At 30.8% G+C, this 27,395-nt stretch overlaps 3 protein-coding genes across 4 annotated transcripts; 1 reads left to right on the forward strand and 2 right to left on the reverse strand.

The window, feature by feature from the left end:
• Positions 1-872: 872 nt before the first annotated feature.
• LOC105158947 (uncharacterized) lies at positions 873-2,578 on the reverse strand. Its single transcript, XM_011075870.3, has one exon. The coding sequence runs from the start codon at positions 2,341-2,343 to the stop codon at positions 1,120-1,122; it is 1,224 nt and encodes a 407-aa protein (XP_011074172.2). The 5' UTR covers positions 2,344-2,578; the 3' UTR covers positions 873-1,119.
• Positions 2,579-7,407: 4,829 nt separating this feature from the next.
• LOC105158948 (nucleolar GTP-binding protein) lies at positions 7,408-8,885 on the forward strand. Its single transcript, XM_011075871.3, has one exon. It carries the CDS (start codon positions 7,609-7,611, stop codon positions 8,608-8,610), a length of 1,002 nt encoding a protein of 333 aa, XP_011074173.2. The 5' UTR covers positions 7,408-7,608; the 3' UTR covers positions 8,611-8,885.
• A 2,426-nt stretch (positions 8,886-11,311) lies between these two features.
• On the reverse strand, positions 11,312-14,491 carry LOC105158949 (TPR repeat-containing thioredoxin TTL4). 2 transcript variants are annotated; one of them, XM_020692245.2, is made up of 6 exons: positions 13,461-14,491; positions 13,180-13,375; positions 12,846-13,018; positions 12,382-12,712; positions 12,158-12,302; positions 11,312-12,045 (listed from the first exon to the last, which is right to left on the reverse strand). In XM_020692245.2, exons 1-5 carry the CDS (start codon positions 14,285-14,287, stop codon positions 12,174-12,176), a joined length of 1,656 nt encoding a protein of 551 aa, XP_020547904.2. In that variant the 5' UTR covers positions 14,288-14,491; the 3' UTR covers positions 11,312-12,045; positions 12,158-12,173. The 2 variants fall into 2 exon arrangements, with proteins under 2 accessions (XP_020547904.2, XP_011074174.2); XM_011075872.3 differs by having other exon boundaries at positions 12,158-12,283; positions 13,461-14,490.
• Positions 14,492-27,395: the final 12,904 nt, after the last annotated feature.

The raw sequence follows: 27,395 nt of genomic DNA on the forward strand, positions 1-27,395 counted from the left end.
CTCAAACTTGCGTCTCTTTTAGTCATGTTGGAAACTCAAGAGAATGAGACTAGAACAATACTTTGATGAAGTAGAAAGTTTTCTAGTTTCTTAAGAAAGTCAATGAATTTCAAGCTCTTGAGAAAAAGATGAAAAATGCACAACCTTTTAAGGAAGAAGAGTGATGAGAAAGTGAGGGAGAGAAATATAGCTACATACACCTTTTTCTAACAACTTGCAAATGGCCACCACTCCCGTTATATACAAAGGGGGTGACTTGTTTCAAGTGAAAGGTAGGTGAGCTACACTCATGAGAATGCAAACTCATAAGCAAAGGTTTTTAATGCATGGTAGGTCCTTATAGTCCCTTATAGTCTCTTGATGTTTCACCACAATTTGAGTTGAATACACTTTGATTTTTAAATTAGCAATTAATTGATCCAATCAATAAATTTGAAAAATCCACATTAATTCTTTATTTAATTTTTGGACCTAAAATTAATTAATTCCAAAACTCAAACATTTAATTAATTTAATTAGTTAACGCTTTGGGTTTCTCATCTGGGACCTCATTTTAATAATTAAATCATTCAAATGATTATTTTAGACTCTTTTAAATTAATCATTTCATCACATATGATCTACCTTCAACTATACATGAACTTGTACCATATATACAATTTGAAACACTATCATGTGCTATTAAGTTGATATATACAATTTGAAACACTATCATGTGCTATTAAGTTGATATATACAATTTGAAACACTATCATGTGCTTTTCAGATTCAACAGAGGCGCCTTATTATTGATCACAATTTCGACGTTATTTACAGGCCAATGATTAAGTGGAGTATATCATGAAGTTGTTTTTGGGTCAGCTTTGCCCAGGTTGAGGAGTAGGAAATAATCCACATATGCAATCAGAATGGGGAAGGACAGGAGATGGAGAACTTTCTATAGGCCTGAGACAAAATTGTCGTAGCCAGTTAGGAGAATGAGTATCTTAGCTGCAAATCATGCTTAAGAAAGACGGCAGAATTTCAATGCGAAGAGCAAACGAACTTTTAAGTAGCAATAACTTGGGCAAACAATTTAAGCGAACTAACTATTTTTGCTCAATTTGCTTCCACAGGCTGCTACAGAATTTTAGAACTGATGGTAGGTTGTGATCTCACTTTTTTCGATGATAATATAAGTTCGGCGTCTCTTTTGACTCTGAACGCTCTCTTAACCATACTCAGGTGCCCAACTTCATTTAAATAAGGGCCAACATATTTCTTAAAAAACGCCTCATCAGACATTTTGTATAATGCTGGAAAATTAGGCCAATCTTCAATCAAATTCCTACTCTCCAGAATCCCCAACATTTGTAGCCGTGGCTTATACCTCTTCTCGATGCTGCAAATGAGTGACGTCGGGTGGTTAATGATACATAAAACATCATATTTCCCAGATGCAAGCAGAACCTTCTTCAAGTTCTTCATTTTTGCTTCAGATACAGCGAAAACCTGAGGAGCTTTTCGGAATGCTGCCACTATGTCATCTTTGGAGAAACCTAGATTCTGAAAAGCCTTCAACTTCTGTTCCCAAGTCTCTATAGTCATCGACCCAAGAACACGGATAGCATGAATAAACATTTTGGAACTCCTACTGATTCCCATCTCATCAATCCTGTCAACATATGTCCTCAATCTTTCCGGCTTACTCAAGAGTGCCCGAGGAAAATTATACATAAGCCAACTGATCTGCTCCATGGCTATCCCACAGCTTTTCAAGAATTCAACATTGGGAACCATAGTTTTTCCAACATCATACTTCAAGAACCACCCGGAAATCCTCAAAACCTTAGCTACTTCCACACTGGATCCAAAAAAAGCCTTTAACAGAGACAATGACGGGATAACTCTATTATTCAAACTACGGTACAAAATATCCGGATCATTCGTGATTATTTCAGCAGTGTCTTTAGCAGAAAAACCCAAATCCTGGAAAATCTTGATCTTGGGCTTGATGACTATCTCAGCGTTTGCTGAGAGCAATCCAGGCTTATATTTCAGGATCTTCTCCAACTGGGTATTTGAAAAACCACTGTCTTTGAGGAACGACAGTATGAAATCGTACTTTTCCAGGTCCTTCAGACGGGTTAAAGCCGAGGCGACTTGTGAAGCCGATTCAGGAGAGAAATGGTGTTTATGCAGCAAGAAATCAGAAACTGCAGTGGTGGTAGTACGTTGTTTCTCCGCAGAAGTAGAGAAAAGCTGAAGTGTTGGAAGAGAGAAAGAAACAGAGGATTTGCATACCGATAAAGAATTATTCTTGGAGAAGTAGACAAGATATTTACGCATATGTATAAACATCATGACAAAAATTTGCAAGTGTATATGCAAATCACTTGCCTGTGAAAATGGCGTCGAAATTCAAAATCCCCCTAGGTTAGAATGGATTCTGAATAGCGGGAAATGCCCAGTAAGGGTAGATCTCAATTGAGTGTTTAGGGTTCTTCATCAACTTCAAGGAAGAAGAACAGATAGAGCCAGAGACATTTGCAGAAAGCCTGATTCTCTTTAAGCAGATTGCAGCCCATTTAAGTTCCCTATCAGTTGGGCTGAAACATTGTGGACGTAATTTCAGGGCCTATAGAAGTTTTTTCCTTTATCCTTTCTTTTTTCTTTTTCTACTTTCATCATCTTTTTTCGTTTAATCTGTACTATTAGTAATTGGGTTAATTCTTTTTTTATTATCAAAAAATATATATAAATATAATTTAATTAAAATATATAATAAAAATAATACGAGTTGCAGGTTATACTTTAAATTTTTTTTTAAAATTTTTAAAATATGTGTTAACAAATATAAATATATATATATATATATATATATATACCTAGGATACGCTGCTTACAAACCATTTTCCACTTGACTTTCGAATTCTTAGTTATAAAGTACTCGCGACCTGCATGTCGTATCAAGTGATCTTTCACCGCCTCTATTAAGGCTTTTTAATTTTTGAAAAGCATTCTCAAGTCTATCACAAAATTTTGCATACGTCATGGTTGGTACATCAATGGAATCCACGGGCACCTTCGGAAATGTTGTTCAAAAAATGGTATAGAGCATTACAATATTTGCTGAGTAGTTCTGTGTGGAATAGTTGGTTCAGAAGATGATAACGTACCTTATGCAAATGTTTCAGCCACAAACATTTTTTGTAACATCATCTGATCTATCTCGTGTGAAATTGGACATTCTACTTCATCCGATTCAGAAGCACCATCTGAATTATAGGCAAAAATATCCACAAATGGTCTTCTGGCTCAGCCTCATCGGGTGTAAAATTGTATAGTTCATCTTTTTTTTACAATTGTATAAAAAATATACACTATTAAATTTGTATAGTTAATTATATTTTTTAAATTAATATAATTTTAATATTATAATTTTTTAGATTTTAATATATTATTAAAAATTAATTTTATATAATTAATTTATAAAAATAAAATTAAACAAAAAAATGAAAATGACGATTCCAATTCACGATACGCCCAAATTTTAATGTAGAGTTGCAGATGTATACTTTTATTATATATTTTAATTAAATTATATTTATATAATTTTTTTATAATAAAAATAATTGACCCATTAGTAATTAGTATTTATAAAAAAAACTCTGTGATCGTATCAATTTTTGAATATTAAATTTAATTTTTTTATTTATTACTTTCCTTCAATAAATTTAATCATAATAATAATTTTAATATTATTTTAATAAATTTATTCAAATACCCGTCAAACTCCCTAAACTTTTAACTTTTATGTTTTAGAAGCCACTATTTCATAATTCCAATATTTCATAATCGATAATCAACTTATTAAATAAAATATAAATTATTTATGATTTTTTTAAATATTTTTACAAACACATCGAGTTTGCCATATATTGCTAAATGCTATACTATAATGCATGGGCATAATGCTTTTTTAATTCTATAAAATAACGTTAGAATTTTTTTGGTACTGGAATTATGGCAGATGTTTCTTTTAGTCTCATAAAATTTATAATCACACATTTTTAGTTCGAAAAAATGATGTTTATCATAAAAGAACATTTTGCCCATAATACATAGTGAAATGATGAAATTATTTCTACTTAAAAGTACAACGCTCGTTTCCTCAATTTGTCTTTCATCTCTTTCCTTAAACACTACCTAACGTTTATCTCTCGTTATATCTTGAATTATATTATTTTTATTTATTCTTCTTTTCATATATCATAATTGAAGATTTAAATAGGTCTAAAGTACCTAATTCCTCATATATATAAAAAATCTAATAAATATTTCTAATTATACGTTTATATATATAGCACGTTTATTTTAGTCTTTATTTCCAAACATTGGACTATATATATGTGTCACATAACATACGATTATTTAATCAAAAGTAAGACTGCAAAAGAGAATCCGCTAATCATGACTAAGGATTGGAGAGTTTACTTTAATTGGAGGGTTTTCGTTTTAGCATATTTTGTCATCATGGTACTACATTCTAATTTCGTAAAAAGAGAAGGACTAGGTTGCAATTCCTCCAACTTTATTTTATTTCCTTGTTGGTACGTAGTTATATATAAACTTATGCAAATATGAAACTATTTATCAAAATTAGCGGGGTTGCAATGCAAGCACATTGGAGATCGTACATCGAAACCCTAAATTTCAATTTCCAGAGAAGTCAAAGCTTTTGGTTATTTTCACCTTTTTGCTATGCTCTCAAACATTTTTAGTCCATGTTATGGACCACAAACAAAGAGGGTCTTATGTAAAATTATATAATGATTTTCGAAAATACAAAATTTACGTACTGCTAAAAATTTGAACTAATAATACTGATGAAAGAGTAAGATGTCCTGGTTCTAAGGATAAATTCTGATATGGTCGATTGCATTAGTGCCTGTGCATGCTTAAATGAATTTTGATATGGTGGATCGAGGGTGTGTCTTTTCCATAACGAAACTAGTGGAATCTAACGAGAGGATTAAAACTGAGATTTTATTTTGTAATTTATGAAATTATTGATAAAAATATCATAATAAATAGGGCGAGTCGATCCTAAAATATAGGACGAAGAATACAATTTCTCATTAAATAGCCCTCCATAATTTCGAATGACAATAGGTGGCAAAAGTTTCAAGCCCTTTCTCCTGTGAATTTAATTGAACTGAAAATCGATATATGTGAATGCTTGCTAATGATATATTATCACAAGAACACTAATCCTAACTCCTCTTAAGAAAAAATGATACATATCTTAGTTCTGTTTGTAAACTCCATGACTGAAAATAACGTTACGCGTTACCTCAATAAAATTGTAACATTACATGTTACAAAATCCAATCATAAAAGCAAAAGAAAGAAAGAAAAAGGAGCAATTTGAACTAAAAATAAAAAAAAGCAAACTCTTCAAAAGAAAGATTCTAAGTTGTTTCTCCTCCCCCCACTAAATAATTAAAACTTGTAGGGTATGTATAAAATAAAGACATGGTATCTTGATCTTGTCCATTGGAGGACCCTATATTGTAATACTTGATAAGTCCAATCCCAAAGCAATCAATATATATATATATATATATATATATAGAGAGAGAGAGAGAGAGAGAGAGAAATGTATATATGGAGGGGCCATTGTTGCCAGTGCTCTCAAGTGCCATCAACCCCTTCATCATGTCCTCTTAATCACTTTATATAAAATAATAATTACTCCTTTTTACTACACTTTCGGTGTTCTCTCTCTCTCTCACACTCTCTCTTTCCTCCTTGAGAACAGTAAACCACATTTTTCACCTTAATGTTGTTATCTCTATCCCAACACATTCCGGCCCTTAGGGTTTATGCTTTTGATCCAGCATAATGTATACACATTTCTCACCTCAATGTTGTTATCTCATCCCAACATATCCCGATTCTTAGGGTTTATCCTTTTAATCAACCCTAATTGATGTTGAATTATAATTACTACTTATGTTTGGATTTTAGAGTATGGATTTGTACGAATCAAACATCAAGAAACGGACCACATATTGATTAAACAGAACGCATTCATTTTATAAAATGAAGTCATATTTTATATTTATTAATTAATATATGAATATTAGGTATATAAGATATTATAATTGGATTAGTTATATATACGCATGACGTTGTTTATATTAATTAATTAAAAATTTAATTTGAATCAAGTTCTACCAAACAAAAGCTTATCAAAAACTTACTATCGATATGCGATTAATCTTCACAATTCAAGAATTCATGACATTATATATCAACTGAAATAAAAAAGGAAAATAAATTTGTTGGTGATATTAATTTGAGTTACTATGGTACGTATCAAAATTAATATTAGAAAAGAAATATTGCGATGTTAAATTTACAACAAAGTTTAAGTGTCGCTAGAATTCATTGCTAGCCTTTATAAAATATCGAGAAATCATTCTTGCTAAAATTTTCGTTGAGAATTAATAAATTTTTTGTACTGATCGTTTAACAAAAATGATTGATCGTACAATAACACTTTTAATATAATTGATTTGACCTATGATGTGATAACAGTTGGATTTTATCAAATCCAATACAAAGAAAGATTTTTTTATGAAATGAAGTAGACAAATTTATCTGAAATTAAAGGGGGGGGGGGGGAACCCAAAACGACGATATACCTAACCAAAAAAAAAAATCGCACCTATTATGCCCCTACTTGAACTTAAAGTAACTAATTGAAGCCTAAACTATAAAAGCACTTTTAGTGCGTGTGTGTGTGTGTATACGGACACATATATACCACTTTCCAGAGGTGATGAGCAGTAACAGCAACGTGTCTTAAACCTACAAACATTTAATTTGGATTTACGGTTTCTTACCAAACATGCAAATTATAATTAATGTTGAGGAACGAACGCATAGGAGTTTGTTTGCAGTTGCAACTTTATTGCACTATTGCTATGAGACTTACCTGGCATGGGCTCACCAAAATCGATAGAAGCACGATAGGATCATGAAACAAGCCTCGTGCCCACCATCTCTCTCTCATCCTTTGGCCTAAAAATTGGGCAAAATTCTAACCCAAATTGAAATTAGATAGATTTGAACTAATTATATGACAAGTATAATACACTTATTATGTGATTGATACACTATTCAGAAATAATAACCAATTATATAACAAGTATGTCATATTCGCTCTTTGATTAATTTAGATCAATGGAACATGATTTGGGTTAAAAAAATTAAAAAATGAAGGACTTTAAGAGTACATCTCTCATTCTTGGCCTAAAAAGTAAAGGGCTTTGAGAGTATACATTAATTAAAGAAGAGAAGCTCACCTCCTTGTGAGCTGTGGCCCCATTTCTAAGAGAGTGAGAGCAGAAACCAACCAACCTCAACCTCAACAGATGGTAAAGAAAAAAAGCTATCACATTACAAAAAGTCGCAAAGGGAAAGCTGTCCCTGCATTGCTTCCCCTCTCATTTCTTTTAAATTTACTCATCCACACCACCTTACAGCTAAAAGCACTTCCCCCAAACAGATCTCTATATTCTGCACTTCTGAGGCTGAAAATTTAGCACAACATTAACCATGAAAGGTAGAGAAGGCAAAGGCCCTCCTTCAGCTGATTTGCTGGTCTGTTTTCCTTCTAGAGCTCATTTAAGCCTAATGCCAAAGCCTATCTGCAGCCCGGCTAGGCCGTCCGAGCCGTCCACTCGCCACCATCAGCACCGCCAACGCCAACGCCAACGCCACCACATGAGGAAATCTAGTATTAATAGAGGTGGAGGTGGTGGTGGTGGCGGCGGTGGCCATGCTAGCCCTCTCTTGTGGGCTAAATCCAAGAACCATAATTCAGATATATCAGAGCCGACATCACCGAAAGTCACTTGTGCGGGGCAAATAAAAGTTAGGCCTAAGCCAAGCTCATGCAAGAATTGGCAGTCAGTGATGGAAGAGATTGAGAGGCTACACAATAACAGGAAACAGAAGAAAAGATCTGCATGGATTGAAGCTCTAGGGTTCAAGAAAGAGGTGATGCAATTCTTGACATGCTTGCGCAACGTCCGCTTCGATTTCCGGTGCTTCGGCGCGTTTCCGGCTGCTGAAATCACATCGGACGATGAAGACGACGATGAGGAGGACGACGAGGAGGACGAAGATGACCAAGAGAGTTACAGAAAGTCGGGATCTAAAGAGGAGAGCGATCATGACTCTAGAGCTGTTTTCTCCAAATGGTTCATGATTTTACAAGAAAATCAAGGAAAAGAATTCATCACAGGAGAGGAAAGGGAAGGGAATATAATTAGGCCTTGTTCGGTTGATCATCAGGACGATGAGGCTCCAAGTGCTCCACCGCCGAACGCGCTGTTGCTCATGCGGTGCCGATCTGCTCCGGCGAAAAGCTGGCTGGAAGAGAAGGCGGAGCTGGAGGAAAAAGACGACGGCGGAAAGGAGCAGGAAAAGCAGAATTTGGTGGTGATGAGATGTGGAGCGGATTTCTCCAAGTTTTCAAATGATATTGCAAAGGAAACCTGGGTTGTCGGAGGAATCAAAGACATGCTATCAAGAAGTCGGAGTTCGAAGAGATGATCATCGATCAAGAATCATCATCAGTTAAGGTTCTTCATATATATGTTCTTTTCTTTCTCCTTTTCCTGATTTTATTTCTTGATACTAAGATTTAAATTTTCTTTCTTATGAATAATTGGTGAGTAATTGGACTGATTTAAATTCTGAATTCTGTGTAAAAACCTGATCAAATGTTCATTGCTGATCAGGTTTTTTCAAGGGTATTTTTGTATGCTTTTGCTCTGTTTTGAAAATGTATTACTTGTGTATAGCAACATATTTCTTGACTCTTCTCATTTCTTGCCCTCAACTTTACGACATTTCCATTATCCACACCTTGTATTTATTTGTTGGGATAATTAGTTTGTCGTCCAATGAAATTTGTTGCAGTTACACGCATACTCCATATGATTTGAAAAAATTATATTTTATATTCTTAATGTTTATGTTTATATAACAAATAAATCCGTTCATTAGTCAAACTTCATCAAATTTACTAATATTAATAAAAAAAAATTATATTACCCTCAATCGATTTATTACATATGAAACTAATGTTAACTTCGACTTGAATCTAAAAAATCCAATCCAATATAAAATGACAAAGCTCAGTCCGACAACTCCAAGTAAACATTCAATTTTGAATTGAGGAAATCAGATGTGTTCAGAGAGTAGAGAGTCTCAAATCTCAAACACTTTCGGTATTGACAGGAGGACAACAAGATGTAGATTTTCTCTGAATTTATGAAAGGAAAATAGAAAATTTTCGACATATAACTTTGATTTGAATTCATTTTGATATTTTTATTTTTGAAAAAATTAGATTTAATTTTTTATCTATTAATTTTGCATAGCTTTGGTCCTTTAGTTTAATTGACGACTCTTTTGCACTTTTGATGATAAAGACTAATAGTCCATCCTAATGCTCTAAGTGTAATATAATAAATATTTCTTAACCTAAATTCTTATGCTATTTTAGGCGAGTATTAACTACGAGATGCAAAATAATGCATATGTATGGACTAAAATTGCTTTTGAAAAGCTGTGCAGAGGTAAAATTCTCCGAAATTATGTTAAAGAATTAAAATTAAGTAATTTTGAAAATTATCGAACTAAAACTAAAATAAATAAATTTAAAGAATTAAAATTAAGAACAAACAAACTTAAAATACTAAACAAATAATTTTTCAATTATGAAATTATGGCAGTTGAGATCTCAAGGATGGTTTAAAAAGTCAGGTTCCATCAAACAGACAATATTCGAACTGGGAAAAAGGTTTCAGCGGACAGTAGGTTTGTTTCTTTTACTTCCATACATAGGTAACCACTCAATCTAACAAAGTGGACAGCTCAAGAAAAGAAAGCTAAGCTAAGAAAGTGGCATAAAAGCAACCAAGAATAACAGGTGCTAGGGAAATTCTGGTCCGACTGCATTTGATCGAATTTAAATCAATTATATAATTAACGTATAATTTTTAAGAAAAATAATCAATTACATGATAAATGTATCACATTTATTATATGATTGATTAGATTTAACTAAACATGATTTGGATAAAAATTTTCAAATTGTATTAAAAGTTTCAAGGTAAGAATTTATATCCAAATTTGAAATGAAAATCTAAACCATATATATGATTCGACTTAGAATTTTTCTATTTAGATAATGTTTATTTGCCACCTCTTAGTCTTTTCTAAGATAGTTTTTAGTCATTTTATTCAATAATATCTAAAGATATGTGGAGTAATTAGATTTTTATAAAATATAAAATAATATATGTTTAAGATTATGGAGCTTGACTTAGGTCATATTTGGATCGATGAATTTGGATTTAACAAAAGAATTTCAATGATTTTATTTTTAAAAAATTTAAAATTTATTTATATTCGTTGAAACTTAGTTCAAAAATTAAAATGAAACTACTTGAAGTTTTTTAAATTTAGAAATGTCCAAACATATTTTCAGGACCAATGGGCCTAATGAAACATTTGGGCTCTATTCCTACGGTGGGGGCACAAAACAAACATACGATTTCACCTCCGGAAGTAACCACGACTTTGACCCGTCTAATTTATGAACAGCTAGCAACAATCATACTCGTACTTGATCCATGACATGCCCAGTTCGGCTTACACTGTGCCCGTCAACATTCAAAACTCTTTTTCTGTTACGACAATAAATTGCAGAGAAAATTATAAGTTTAATTATAATAAAAATTAAAAATATTTGAAAATAGAGAGAACAGTAAAAAAATATTGAAATTAGAGTATTTGGGAAAACAACTTTGACAATAAACTGCAAATATTTGTAAGAATTATTTATATTTTTTGGACTTAAATCAACTTAATTTTAACAACACTTAAAATCTTAACGAATCATGCACTTGAAATCACCAAGATTTGAATCTCTTATATCCAAGTGTCAAGGCAATATTTTTATTTATCCAGTTAAAGAGGTCTCAACATATTGTTTTTGAAACCTCAAATAATGCGTGTATATATGAAGCATATATTTAATCAGACCTGATGATGTTATCTAGTAAGTTTTTTATTTATATTTATTTGAAAAAATATCATTATGTTTTAATTCAACAATTCACAAACACTTTGGTCATAAACAAAAAGGTTGGTTACGTGGAGATACATAAGTACATTAGTATTTTCATACATAAAAATTAATTAAGACTAAGGACAATTCTTCATCTCTTTTGGCTTCAATTAATTATCAGAAAAGCAAAAGCAATCAGTTTTTGTTCTTCATTTCAATCATATCCAATCCATCTACACAATAAAGAATACATAGTGCCATTCATTCATATAATAAATAAAAAAAATCCTCACCAAGAAAGGGGAAAAAAACAGATACAAAAACTCATCACCTGCTCCCATACAACAAAAAGCACTCCTGTACACAATCCCCACCCCTGCCCCCCTCAAAAAAAAAATAATAAATAAATTATAAAGTTCTCTTCTAAAATTTATCATAATTATAAATACATTTTTGTTATTTAAAAAATTACAAGAACCCTCTTAAAATTAATGGCCGTCTAATAAATTTTCCCTCTCGACAACTCATTGTAGGAGGTATTTGTTAGACGGTCATTGATTTTCTAAGGTTATATGTAATTTTTAAATAACAAGAGAATATTTATAATTATATCAAATTTAAAGAGAATCCTTTGTAATTCACACTCCCGGAAAAAGGAAAAAAATGACAATCATAAATTGAGGCCATTTTGTTTCATTCTGCCTATGTATCCATTACAGCTTTAATGCATTTTTATGCTGTTTTATTGTTTGATCTGTATTTGTCCTTCAATCAGGTGCAGTATAACCTTATACTTTGCTAAACCTGTCAGCACTGTCTCCTGGAATTTCCTTAATATTTGTGTGTGTATTCTAAATGTCTGAACAACTTCACAACCTCTGCTTTAGCCACTTGTCCTCAATGTCAACCTGAAACAATCAGTTCAGCCTATGTAAAACATCCTGCTATTCCTAGGTACAACTCAACACATTACATTGAGCTGGATACCGATACAAGGTTGGAAAGTGTCTGTCTTCTTACCATGGCCACCTGCAGCTTATTGAGCTGCATTTTCGCTTCCAAAAGGGCGGCCCTCACCTCTTCGTCTCCCGGGATTTCTTGTGTCAGCAGCTCGTAATCTTGAATTGCAGCATCCCATTTTTCCAACTACATCAAGAATTAGAAACTAAGTGATGACGACTTAATTAGGCCGACTATTCACATATGATGTTTTGTGTTTGCACTTATCAAGATCAGAAGGTCACCTTAGCATTGCAATTAGCTCTACGCAGTCTGGCCTTGCTGTAGGAAGGACGGACAGTAAGGGCTGCCGTGCAGTCTTCCACTGCTTTCTCATACTGTCCTAGTTTAGATCGGCAAGCAGCTCGATTGCATAGCAAAATGGAGTTGTATGGATCTTTCTCCAGCCCTTTGTTGTATGCAACTAAAGCCTCTGAGAACCTGGATCCCTTGAATAGTCTGTTTCCATTTAATCGAGCTGATGCCACGGATTTTACTGTTTCTGCAGTTAAGTTCATGCTATTGCTGGAATCAAGACGTATGGCGTGCTGAACGGCAGCCACTGCATCCTCAAACCTATTGATGCGGCGTAGAATAAGTGTCAATAGCGTTCCCTCAATGGGAATTCACAATCACGAGTTGTGTAAAAGCAAATTGGACATTAAAGTAAAACTCTGAACAGATTTTGGGTCGTAAATGTTCAACTAACCTGCCGTTAGCCATGTAAACAAGGGCATGGACTTCTAACAGACTGGCTATAGCAGAGGAGCCTAACAACTCAGCATAGAGTTCAGTGTTGAAAAGTGGTGAATTTTGTATAGCGGTGTACGCCTCTTGGTGTCTATGGAATTTCATCCAGGCCTTTGCTTTCATCGCGTAAATCTATAGACGAACAACAGTCATGTGGCGGTATTGCCGTTTGGGATGCATAATTTAGACATAAGTCACTAGATTGATCGACTCTGTGTATGCGGGATAGATACAATACACATACCGAGACTTTTGGAGTAAATTTTATACAGATTCTTAGTCTGAGTTCTAACCTGTGGAGCTGAATCTGCGCCGAGGGATAAGGCCGTCTGGCACTCATCAAGCAGTTTTCCCCAGTTTCCATGATTCTGAGCCTCAATGCACCTGTCAAGGCAATTCTTGAAAGCCTGAGCTTGAGCAATGTCCTCAGGGCTGGCCTTCCGTCCCGAGCATTTGAAGTGGTGAACTGCTTTCTCAGCTACTCCCAATCTGCAGAACATAATCACAACTACTTCATAACAACAGAAAAAGGACAAACACTTTCCAATCATTAACATTCTTGTCACTTTTCTACCTTAAGTACAATTTCGCCAGCCGACAATGAGCATTATGGTACGAAGAATCTATACGAATAGCCTCTCTGCACTGAGAAACGGCCTCCACAAAGTGGCCTAAGCCCATCAACGCAGCGCTCTTGTTGCTGTAATAGCAAGCGTTGCTCGGATCAATGGCAATCGCTTGGTTGTACAGCGCTAATGCCTCCTCATACTTCCCCTGCTTGTACTTCTCATTTCCTAATGACTTGATAACATCGGGATTCAATCTATTCCTCGGACTATGCAATATATTCCCAAGTTGGTAGTAGCTTGTGTCCACTGCCCTCTTCCTAACGTTTCCCTCGACCGCAACTTTCTGATCATGTTTACCGCTTTTCCCGTGCTGCTTCAAGCTGCCCAAATGGCCTAAAAGCATGACATTGCCCGTTGAAGCTCGATAAAGGCTGCCGTTTGCATCGATCTTTCGTTGATCAGCAAGTGCCAAGCTCAGTTCACTAGAGGTAAAGGTTGGTTCCTGAGTGTGTCGTCTTGTCAACGTTTTGTTTGAGCCAGAGTTGTTGGAGGACGACGTCGAGCTCCTTGCAGCATCGGAAGCTCTGCCTGCTCGGTCCTGATCACGACAATTCGACAACCTTGGCCTAACTGGAACCGGCTTGGACAGAGTCTTTTTGCCTTGAACAGACTGAGGTTTAGCTGATTTTGAGGTATCCAATTGCTTCTTGGAACATGGACTGTCCTGAAACATTACAGAGTTTCTTGGCCTGAATCCCTTCAACTGAAAAAATGCACCCATAAACCCACACCCAATCTCACTTTCCAATCCATACTTGGCAGTTTCTGCCATTATGAACTCTGATCTACTCTCCCAAGATTTTCTTGCACTCTTGAAATGTAATTTTCAGCTACATTTAAACTGAAAAAAATTGATTTAATTTTCTTTTTCAAAATTTCATGTAAGAACCAAAACTGGAATTGCCTTGTAAGAAAGAGGAAATCAAGAAATATATGACTTGAAAGTGAAGAGTTCATTCAATGTTATGGGTCTACTCCATGGTAGTTGAATTTATATATAAACTTGGGGTGCTCATAGAGTGGATACCAAGTAACCAACTTTATCTCTTTTGCCTCAACAGTCCAAATTTGATTTTCTATTTAAATTTCTACATTGCTTTTTTAAGATAAATTCCAACCAGCTTTTTAAAAATTTGTCATAATTACGTATATTTATTTGTTGTTTGAAAAATTATCAAATTCTTCTGATGTTTAATAAAATTCTGTATTTTTTTTATGAAAGCCTGAAACTATCCACTTTGCATTCATTGTATTTTTATTAATTATTTAAAAAAAATAGAAACAAATGGACAAATTGGTTAAAACATTGTAAAAATTAAGAATATTGTTCGCTTAATCCATAAAAAAAAAAACCAGGAAATTTTTAAAAGAAAGCTAGATTATATTTCATAATTCATAAGGGTATTTGGATTAATTCATCACAAAAATATGAAAACCTAACATCGAGTTAAACTAGTTGTTAGATGGCCGTAAAATCTGGAAAACTGATAATTTCTCGGTAGGAATTTGTTGTAATTTATCATGTTCTTTATTCTATTTAATATATATATATATACCATATATGTATAAATATTACATAAGTTGTTCTATTTAAACAGAAATTATGTCTTTACATTTAAATAGAATAAAAAACTACGATGAAATTGAAATAAAGAATTTGAATCCAATTCACCGCCCTGTCAACAAAATTTCAAATGGGACAGCGCAAGAAAGATACTAATTAGCATTTTGTTTAGCAATTAGTGGTAGTGGTGGGTTGGGTTCTTGCAAATGGATTATTAATTAATTGTAATAAGACTATACTTTGAACAAATTTAAGACTGTCTGCAACCGAACAAGTAGGACCTCTTCTCATCATATCCATTTTATTTTTTCCTATTCTAAAAGCATCGTCTAATTGCTTTTATACATGTCTTTTTGTGTTGAAAAGTCTTGGTGTCCGATGCCACTACACAATTATTGCATAGATTATTGTAGTTAAGAATTTTGGGTAATGTGCACTGCTAACGAGGCATTGCTCGATTGTTAAAGTTGATGTGATCTCATAACAAGATTTGTGAGTTTAAATTCTAGGAACGCAGATATATGTTTACTTTTAGGTTAAATTACAATTATATCTCTTGAAATTTAACATAATTACGAATACCCAATCGTTGTTTGAAAAATTACAAGTACCTACCTAATATTTGATGAAATTATGTAATTCTTGGATGGAGATATAAAATTATCAACTTTGCCCTTATTGTATTTTTTTATTTTTATTTAAATTAAAAACTTATAAAAAAAATATTAAATGGGATGGTGAAAAGATTTTAAAATTATAAAAAAAAAAATTATCCACTTAGTCCATAAAAAATTAAAAAAAATAAACTTATAATTTTAATTCACAAGAGCATTTTGGTCAGTTTACCATAAAAATGGATGGAAACCTAACGAATTGGCTTAATTATTAGACGACCGTTAAAATCAGGAAAGTATTAATAATTTTTCAAACAATAAGAGGGTATTCGTAATTATACCAAACCTCAAGGGAGGTCGTTGTAATTTTACCCTTACTTTTATAGTAGTTTAATTTTCGTTTCTTTTTCTATTTTGAATGTATTCAATAATTATCGATATATTAAATAATATAGTTAATTGCATGCTATAAAAAATGAATTTGCTAATGGTACGTCGGAATGAACGTGGTTTTTGACAATGATGCAATTCAAATTTCTTAATGTTTACGGTACTCTAAAACATTACATTTCGGTTCAAACTCAAGCCAAGATTCAAGTTTTTACAAGAACAACGTTGTTGACATATATCTTAATTATATGAATTCGTTGAAGACACTGTATAATTATTTTGCGATACAAATGTTGATTATAAATTATCAATAATAATAAATTGATAAATACATGAATTCTATTAATAAATTCATAATATAATAAACCCACATGAAATAAATATTTATTACAATAAACTTACATTAAGTGAGACAAACATCCACACGTCTGATGAAAATTACACTAATGACATCAAATTTATTCATAAGATCTCAATCTTAACCACTAGGCTGAAGATACTGCATAATGTAAAGTCTCATTATTGCATTTGATATTAATTGCTTTGGGAGACGATACATTAAAAGTTTCAAAATTTTAATATATAATTCAAAATTATTACATTTGAAGTCAGACTCCATGTACACGTTAAATCTGTGTTCGACATTAATGGCATCCTACGAGAAAAGGTCTGCTACTCATGAAATAATTACATCGGCAACTAATGATTTTAGTTCGAACATTTGAATATAGTTCAAACATCGTGTTTCAATTGTAAGACTAGTTAAGTTTAACTAATGAGTTTTTAGTCTGGTGATTAAGATTGAAATCTCTTAATTTAGTCCAATTCATGAATTTGAGTTTCGTTATGTATATGGGCATTTATCTCATTTTCATGTGAATTGATTATAATTTATTATTTCATAATTTTTAATTATACTAATATATTGATATATTATTCAAATTGGTTCAAATATTAATATAATAATATAATTAGCTCTTGCATATAAAACACCAGTTATGATTGAGTTGGTGTACAAAAAACAACTGTTTTGCTGCTCGTTCAAAGGGCGGGTGGATCTTTAATTTGCCATATGACAAAAACAAATATAATCAACTACGAACACCAAATCTAGCTGCTGTTATGTTTGGTTTTCTTTTTTTAGTGTTTTGTTTTGTGTTTTAAAAATAAAGAGAAAAATATAGAGATAAATAAGTATGTGTTTTGAGTACAGAGTAGGGGTGGCAGGCGAGTCGAGCTAGCTCGAGCTCGAGCTCCTATCGAGCTCAAGCTCGAGCTGGGTTTCTGTTGTTCACCAGCTCGCGAGCTGGTGAATATATATATATATTTTTTATTTTTTTTTGAATTTTTTATATATTTAGTTTTATATTTTATATTTGATCAATTTTATAATATAAATTGACCATATATTATAATTATTAATTAAGATCATACATTTTATTTTGGATAATAATAAATTATGGTACTTTTATTTATACATTTAATCTTTATACAAAAATAAATTTAATCAACAACTTAGTAAATTATAATATCTTTTATAATTAAAATTATTATTTAATATGATATATAGAACTTTAGTCTTTATGTTTTATTTTAATATATATTTGTATTACGTTAATATCTTTTAAAATGACAAGTAATTCACTTATAATTTTTTATTTTTTATAAATTTATGTCAAAATTTAGTAATTCCTATGAATTAATCTTATCTAAAAATTATAATAATAATAATAATAATAATAATAATAATAATAATAATAATAATAATAATAATGATGATGATGATGATGATGATGATGATGATGGTTGAAAAATTTTAATTATTATTTTATTATATAAATAATGAGATTAAAAAGTTTAATCAATAATTACGATATCTTAAAATTTGGGCACCTGATTCATACGAAATTTAAACATATACAAGATTGTGCACATTAGATCATATCAGACGGTATGATTTAAAATCACATGGCCTGATTGAACGATACACCGTATTGAATGATTACTCTTATGTTTCGAGTAGATATCTCGACATCCGTATATCCAATAAGTCTAAAACTTTACCAAACGTATTTTTTTGTAAGTTTTATCATATCTAACGGTCTGATCTGAATTTTGATGGTTCGATTAACCTATTTTGTTCAATAATGTAACATGATAGTTACATCAATGTCATATTAACATTTATAAATATATAAATTTTTCAGATTGTGAACATATATTAATTTCAATTATATCTATGTAAAAATTTTATGATACGATCTTATGATTTAAAATAATAATAATAATAATAATAGTAGTAGTAATAATAATAATAATAATAATAAAAGTAGTTACTAGTAGTAGTAGTAGTAATAATAATAATAATAATAATAATAATAATAATTAGAATAATAATAATAATTAGAATAATAATAATAATAATAATAATAATAATAATAATAATAATAATAATAATAATAATAATAATAATACAAAAAGTCGTCGAGCTGAAATCTGCTCGAGCTCGGCTCGAGCTCGAGCTCGAGCTCCATCTTGGCGAGCTCGTCGAGCTCGAGCTCGAAGTTCCAGAGTCGAGCTCGAGCTCGAGCTCGACAAAAATGGTCGAGCTCGACTCATTGACAGCCCTAGTACAGAGTGTATATTTGAATTTATTTTTAGAGGTAATTTAAAATATTTTAAAATAAGTTGTGTAGGTTTGATGTTGGGATTATGAAGGCAAAAACCACTATTCATTATCAAATCATGTTTCTTTTATATTATATTTATATATATAAGTGAAGAAAGTTTAAAAACAAAAAGCCACGCGGATAAGATATAAAAAAGAAGTAGGCAAATATTGGGCGTGTTTTGTCTTGTCTCGAAAATTGCTCAAGTTGTGTCACATTAATTGCTATGGTTAATTTGCTATTTTATTTTTCACAAAGTGTTTTTTGCACATTTCTAATATTATAGGAGGTAAATTGCATCCCTTAATTGCTATGTGATTTTCACACATAAATCCTTCTGTCTTTATTTAAATATATACTTCTAGTTTGTTACACATGGTTCTTACGTACATATAATAAATAATTTTTCATATTTTAAAATATATTATAAATAAAAATAAAATATATAATCTAACAACTCATGTTTCAAAACAAAAGAAAGATAGAATAGCAAAGCCAACTTAAAGTATTATTCACATAATAAAAGAATTGGTCAAATAGTATTAACATGACGTGGACTCACTTTTGTTAAAAAAAATTACAATTAATATTTAACATATTTAATTAGGAGTATAATTATCATATTTAAAATTAGTATAACGATATTATTAGCTGTTGTTTATGAGTGTAGGAAGCCTTTATTGTTCATATCAATATAGATAACCAGCTCGTCGAAAATTGAGCCCAAAGTTGAGTTTGCAATATTAATATATATATATTACGATATTAATGAGATATTAATATTAAATAATTTTCTTCTATAGCAGTTTAATCTTTTAAAGTGACTCGATCCTTTAACAAATATATTACTCTTGTTATCAAGAACTTGTATTTTGAAAAAAAATATGCTATATATTCAGAAAGTCAATCTAAATAAGAGATATTGATTTCAAATATCACTGTCACATGCTAAATTTCACTAAAGATAATATCAATTTTTCGCATATAAAAAGATCGTATTAGAAATTTATAATATTTAATAATTTTCCCATTTAATAGTTTTTTTTTTTTCAAAAACAAATAATCACATGAAAATTCTCTCTTTCCGTAAAGTTAAATTTCAACGAGTCTAATAAATATATAAAGGGAGAAAAAACAAAGTAACAGAATGAGATGTGAGTGAAGTGAGGGGTGGGGGGGGGGGGACAAGAATGTAAGAGTAAGAGTAATTCATGGTCAAATAAGGAGGAATTGGTCGTCGTTCTCCTTTTTGCAGTCCTGTTCCGAGTCCTCATGACCTGTCGACAGATTTATTAATAAATGATGGCCTGCCGCGCCGGGTTTCCTACTTGTCTTTTAGACCATACATGCAAATAACAAACAGTCGGTGCCGGCTCCAGCATGCAATCCTACGATACTCACTCTCTTAATTAACACAACTGCAGAAGACGGCAGCTGCCAGCATTGCATTAATCAGCCTGCTTTGATTAGGTCATGCCACATTCAACACCTGCTCAAATAGTTAGTAAAACCTCATATCCCACCCGTCAAGAATTTCTTGAATCTCAAAAAATCCAACCCGAAACTCGACCGAATAGACCGAATCAACCCAATATACCCGATTTAAAATTTTAAATATTTTTTAAAAAATAATATTACGATAACTTTATAAATATACGACTAATATTATTGAAAAATTGCATATGAAGGTTTAAAATATTAAAAATTTAAAATATATATCATTTATAATGTCATTAGTTTTATATATTATATGTAAGCATAAATAAAATATACACATTTTTTTTTATAAAATACTAAAATAATTGGGTTAGGTCCCGATCCAAATTATACACCAACCTATCTTGAGATCCAATTGTCGACTCTAAACTCCAGTTCAAAAAAAAGGTTGGGTTTGAGTCCGAATTTGATCCATACACATTGACATTCCTGCAAATAATATGCATGTCCCAATGTTTTCTGCTATCCATGTATAAAAATATGCTAAACTTATAGAGATTATTAATTGAGATATATTTAAATTTTCAGTCAAATATCATACAAACTATTGTAGTTATTGGCAATAACGAAATTTATATTTTCACTGCGTGATGTGTCGTTTACTCTTAGCATAATTAGCACATATTGATGCCGCAAAATATTGATACTGAGTTGGTATTGTAGTAATTATATTATTTTAGAACCGATTTAAACACACTTGAACAATTTATAAACCATAGGAATTCCTTATTCCAAAAGTCTATGAGGTATTTATAGTTACCAAGTGCATTTATGATGGGGTATGTGTATTTCGATAAATTCTAACTCTAATTAGGTTCGGCTAGAACATGATCAATTATATGACAAATATAATACATTTATTGTATAATTGTGTGCAGTTCAAGACAAGTCACCAATAACATGGGATATCATATTTGTTGTGTCATTGATTTGGTTCGCTAAAACTTGATTCAATTAAGATTTTTTTATACATTTCTCATTTTGTTCTTTATTTATTCTTTTTCTATGATTTTCGTTTCTCATTTTGTTCTTTATTTATTCTTTTTCTATGGTTTTCGTTTTATGTTTAGTCTCTCTCTCTCTCTCTCTCTCTCTCTCACAATCAAATTTGTATAAATAGTCTACCAAATTTGTATAAATAGTCTACATGGAATCATAACATTCAATCATATACGTAAATACACATTTCCATGTAACAATCACAATTTTAATTGCCCTTGCTATTTTTTCCAGGATTATTTTTATTATTACGATCATACTAACTTAAATATTGAAAAATAGTTATGATCGAGAATGTTCAAATAGTATTGTCACTGCAGTTTCTTGCATGTCGACGTGAATCAATTGAAGGGACATCTCTGGATATTTTTGACCGGTTTCTGAATGGATAAGACACCTTAAACCTCACTTGATGTGGACAGAGATGAGTACAAACATATTGGTTCATGTTCCACAATGCTTCTAACAAATGTGTCCAAACTGAAAATGAGACGACGCTTCAAAAGGTTCCCAGAAATGTATGTCTTTTAGTACATAAATTACATGAAAAACAGAATTAATTATTCTCATAAATTTGAAATTACTGTCGTCTGGTAAAACTTCGTTTTCCTTTTTCCTATTTCCGAGAACGATAGTCACAAAATTGAGTGTATATGCCGACAAAAGTGGATGCAACTCTTTCTATCACTTTACAGTGCGATGGAGGAAAATGTACATAAAGTTGGCTCAACAAGGCCCCAAAACCAGTCAACCTTCTACGCTTTTGGAATTACTTTTTGAGTAAAGAAGTTGTCATCAAATTTCATATAATTATAAATATTATTTATTATTTGAAAATTTATTATATTTTTTATATTTGATGAAATTACGTAATTTTGAAATACATATTTAGAATTATCAATTTTGTTATTACTATTTTTTCTAAAAAAATATAAAATTATAAAAAACCGAACGAGGCTGAATAAAAAATTTAAAAAATTGCCCATTTACTCCGTACGTTCTTTTAAAAAATAAATTAAATTATAATTTATATAGAGGAGACTAATTACGGACTACATTGTCGATGTTGTTAAAATTAAAAAATATTGATAATTTTTAATAAGAAAATATTTCTAATTATAACTACTATTAGTATAATTAGACCAAAGGAGATGTATATTTTAGATTTAAAAAATATTAATAAAGGGAATACGAATAAAGACATCGAATTCCAAGACAAGGATAATTGCTTTTTTTTTAATTTTACTTTAATGAGTCGACCAATATATGAGTAACTAATATTACAAAAAGTAGCAATTGGAGATCAGAATCTTTGATATTATAATCAGCGTATGTCGCCCAACCCAATTAGTGGTAGCACAAACAAATGATGAGTCGGTAATGATAAATTTTTTTACCCAAATCAAATCTTATGGTATCAAATCATTATTTAGCAATGATATTATACTACCATATGTTTGTTATTTTTTTTTAATTGTATACTAATTTCACGATAAATTTATTACAATATTATATAATTGGTTTCGATCTGATCAAAGCTAATTCAAATTAGAGTTTTTCATGACTATTGTTGAACAATCAAAGTTAATTTAGATGATTTTTGCAAAATCCAATGAGGGGCACATGTTTTTTCGCAAAATTCAGCACCGAAAGGATAAAAATTGTGAAATAATAAAAAGTTAACAAAATCTTTTTACAATTCTAAAAAAAATAAAAAAAATCAAAATATCAAAATTTTAGGATCACAAATATATTTAAGCCTTATTGACAGTACATTGAGCAAATATGATAGATTTGAAAGTTAAATAAAATAAAAATTTTAATATATTTTTTTTTCTATCTTTCTTTCTCTTTTGCTCCACTAGATTTAGATATACTCTACTCCTTGATGGCTCTCTATCCACCAAACAACCACCCTCGTTCTATATGTACTTTATTTTATTTTAAGCATGATTTTCATATTTTATTTTTTAATATGTAATGTAGACAAACATTTCACATTGATTGTAAATAAGGAGTTTGAGCGAATTTTGAATCTCAAAGCCTCTGTCCCTAAGAAAAATGCCTTTTCAGAATAAAATTATGAGGCTTATAAAAAATTAAAGCAGATAAGAATTCACAGTATGGGACATAGATCAAGTCACAAGTCATATCAGTATGATTCATTTTATTTTTGCTTTGTGATGGAAATGTATGTCACTTGAATAAGCCATATTGTGGAACAAATAAGAGTTGTAAAATTTGGTTCAGAAAATTGTTTTGCTGGATTTTCACATGCTGAATGATTATTGAGGTAGAATAAAAAGACAAAATTAGTCTTTTTCAAATGAGATGGATTATCATGTGTTTGAACAGAATGACAAAATTTATTACATTCTTTTTGTTTCATTTTAAGGTAATTGAAACACATGCTACTTAATTATGACGACAATAAGGTTGGTGAGGGCACCATCAAAGTCGTAGCTGCCAAGATCCCCCCAGCCCACAATCTTTGAATCCCAATTTCCTCACTCAATTATGCATCATTCACCTCCTTCCTGTATTCCACTGCCTGTACATATATAATTTTTTTCACGTTTATTTTTATTTAATAAATAAATTCGTTCATTCGCTCATCAAAATTCATCAAATATATTAATATTAATAAAAAAAATTAAAAAAAATTATATTTACTCTCGATTGATTTATTACAGGTCAAACAAATCTTTTATAACTAAATTACCCCTATACATTTTCACACGTTAATACATACATGTGAGCAGATATAAATCAATAGCGGGTCTAAATATAGATTTTCAGAAGAAGATATTTTAGTGTTTCATATTTAAATTTATTTGATCTGCAGTAAATTAATAGGTTTTAAATATAGATTTCATTCGTCTTTTTTGTTAGTATCAACATATTGGTGAATTTTGACTAACAAATAGATTTATTTGTTACATAAAAACAAACATCATAAATAATAAATATAATTTTTTAAATCACATAAAATTTACCTATAATTACACAAAATAGCAAGAGTTTCCTGTATAATTAACCCGAATCCTTTGGCGTATGCGGTTGGTGGTGGAGGGTCCGTTTAAAAGGAGCGACCGACCCACTAACAGATCAAAGACATTGTTTATTTCTGAGTTTGCAATAAATATTTGAGCACGCATTTAGTGTGGACATATGAATTTCATTCCAATTATGAATACGTTATTTTATTTTAGATTTTGGAAAGTTCACAAGAATTGTTATTAATGGTATATAACTATTTGTGGAGGCATAAATACAGTAATAATGAATATAAATATCATTGTAAATTATTATTAAATTAACATTATACATGTATTAATATAAATGCAAACTCAATCTTTTATCATTGTTATTTTTTTTTTTAATTAAGTAAATATATTAATTTTGAAATACTAATAAATTTAAGGATAATTACACTGCCTTCCCATGAGATTTAGTGTAATTACGCATAAACTCCCTATGATTTGAAAAATTATATTTAGTACTTATGAGATTTACTTTTATCTACAAAATAAGTTCTTCCATTAATCAAAATCACCAAATTTGCTAATATTAATAAAATAATTGGATGAAGTTACATATTTACCCCCGATTGATTTAAATTAATTTATTGCACGTCAAATAAATCATTTTATGATCAAATTATCCTTATACATCTTCACACATTAATACATATGAGAAGGTATATTTTTACCGTTATACAAACTTATTTGACCTGCAACATGTCGGTAATAAATCAATTGAGGGTAAATATAAATTTTTATTTATTTTTTTGGTTAATATCAATAATTTGGTGAATTTTAACTAACGACAGGACTTATTTAAGAAACAAACTTTAAAAATCTTAAATATAATTTTTTAAATCACACAGAATTTATATATAATTATATAAAATATTATTAACTATCCCTAATTGTAATATTATGACTGTACATTTTGCTGCTGATATAGTGGTTGCAATGTAGCATTTTGGGTTGGAAGAGAAGGTATAAAGGTGAGTGGTGGCAAAAAGGGATACGTGTGGAATGAGGAAAGAGGCTCTCTCTCTCTCTCTCTCTCCACGTGGATTATACGCAAAGGATTAAACTACTCACGTGATCCAAAGCATCTCTCTTTTCTCTCCCAACTTTAATTTTTATTTTTATTTTTAGTTATTTTCACTTGGTCCCAATTATTATATTTTTCTTAGTTTTAGAGGGCAAAAAGGGTATTTCGGCTTTTTAGTTTTTACCCATATCATAACATATATCAAATGTATAATAGTTTTTACTATGCTTATATTTGATATTTTAGTAATTTTACATTTACATTAGGGATGTAAGAATAGTCAAGTTCTCAAGCTTAGCTAGGTTATATCTATTGGAAAACTTGATTTCTTTATAATAATTTTAATATTATATCAATATATGTAAATATCAAATAATATACTATTAACAAATTACAATTTTTAATATTTTTATAAAAAGATATTTTAGTATTTCATAATACGACGGGAGCTTTTTAGTTTTTTTCTTCAATATTTGACTGAAAAGCTCGAGGCCTAATTTTGTATAATAAATTAATTATATTATAAATATCTTACACTTATTATATAAATAATTCAAGCCAAATCAAAACTCTATAAAAATTTTCTTTACAATAAATTCATAGGAGGACTCATTTATATCCCTAATCCACATATGATAGCATCCATATACCATAAAAAGAAATATATCTTTACCCGTAAATTGGGCTTGGGCTCAAGTATATTGGATTTATCAAGCAATATATATATATATATACATACATACATACATGATTATAGAAACATAGAGTTGGATTGGGCCAGCCATTTATTCCAGACCCCACAATCTCAAATCCATTTCAGTATGAATTCAAACAAGTTTTCTTTTTTTTTAATAAATGTGGGCAATATTCGAGGAAATGAGTTCGAATTTCATTTGGTGTGTATGTATTTATATCACTTTATGAATTTATTATAATTTATTTTATTTTTAATTATATTAATATATTAATAAATTATTTAATTTATTAAAACATTAATACAATTATGTAATACTGTTTAAAGAAAAAAGAAGGGGAATCGGTCACTAGCCATACTAAAAGAGACAATATTAACACCCTCGAGAATCACACCCATCATATGAACATTTGGGTAAATTACATTTTGTCTGTATACCAAGGGCCAAAATTAATTTTGATTTCTAAACATTTTGAGTTACGATGTTGATATTTAATCTTCTCACAATGTTAATATTTGACTCCGACAATTAAAATTGGAGTCAAAGTAAACAAAATTCGAGAGAACGCGATCGTGTTGCTCAGACCACCTAGGTTCAGGCTCCGGTGCCGCCATCCCACCCCCACTGCCTGTCGCTGGAATTTTTTTCTGGCGGCTTTTCCAGCCAACCAAACCTCCTCTAGACTCGACTCCCTGTGCTCTTTGGTCCCTCTCGTCAGTCTAACCACATGTAACATTCTTAGATCTAATTTCTCTCTATTTGCAGCCCGTGGTCGACTACCTCACCCTGTTGGCGCAATACCATCATCCTACTCCCCACTCTTAGCCTCACTGTTAACTAAACACCGTCTTATTCTCTTCTCTACCTTCATCTCCACCAATAATAATAAGTGACCGACAACATAATATAAAATTTTATTTATTTATTTATCTTTTCCGGTTGCAGCCAACTAAAATATGATTGAACTGATTAAATGTCAATGTTACACTCCCCTGATTTATATATGATTTGTTTACACAAATTACTCTTTATTTTTTTGTGTAAATAATGAAATCACCCTAGTAGCCAAAAAAATAGGAATAGTTTACGTAATATTTTTGATGTTTTTAGGGACAGTTTGTGTAAATGATGACATTTTCAATATATCTATGTGTAATTTTTTAGAAAAATATAAATTAGATGGTATAAATATATGTAATTATTTCAAATATATATGGAGATTGTAGATATGAATAAGATGTGAAGATTGTGAAGGAAATATTCAAACATGTGTGACAGCTAAAGTAGTGTGCGTAGACTCAATAATAAATGTGCATGAACCTAACTATGATTTACTATAATTTTTCTATACCTTCACATGCGCCACAAATTTATTCAAACAAAACAA

This window comes from Sesamum indicum, linkage group LG3, assembly GCF_026168435.1.
Source record: "Sesamum indicum cultivar Baizhima isolate 11 linkage group LG3, ASM2616843v1, whole genome shotgun sequence".
NCBI lineage: Eukaryota > Viridiplantae > Streptophyta > Magnoliopsida > Lamiales > Pedaliaceae > Sesamum > Sesamum indicum.

Bases quoted from the DNA above. Each gene is read 5' to 3' on its own strand.
- LOC105158948 (XM_011075871.3), top strand. From the start codon at position 7,609: ATGAAAGGTAGAGAAGGCAAAGGCCCTCCTTCAGCTGATTTGCTGGTC.
- LOC105158949 (XM_011075872.3), bottom strand. From the start codon at position 14,287: ATGGCAGAAACTGCCAAGTATGGATTGGAAAGTGAGATTGGGTGTGGG. The intron at 13,376-13,460 runs GTAGAAAAGTGA...TATGTTCTGCAG, and splicing joins CTGGCGAAATTGTACTTAAG to ATTGGGAGTAGCTGAGAAAG. The intron at 12,284-12,381 runs GTGACCTTCTGA...TTCTTGATGTAG, and splicing joins GAGCTAATTGCAATGCTAAG to TTGGAAAAATGGGATGCTGC.
- LOC105158947 (XM_011075870.3), bottom strand. From the start codon at position 2,343: ATGATGTTTATACATATGCGTAAATATCTTGTCTACTTCTCCAAGAAT.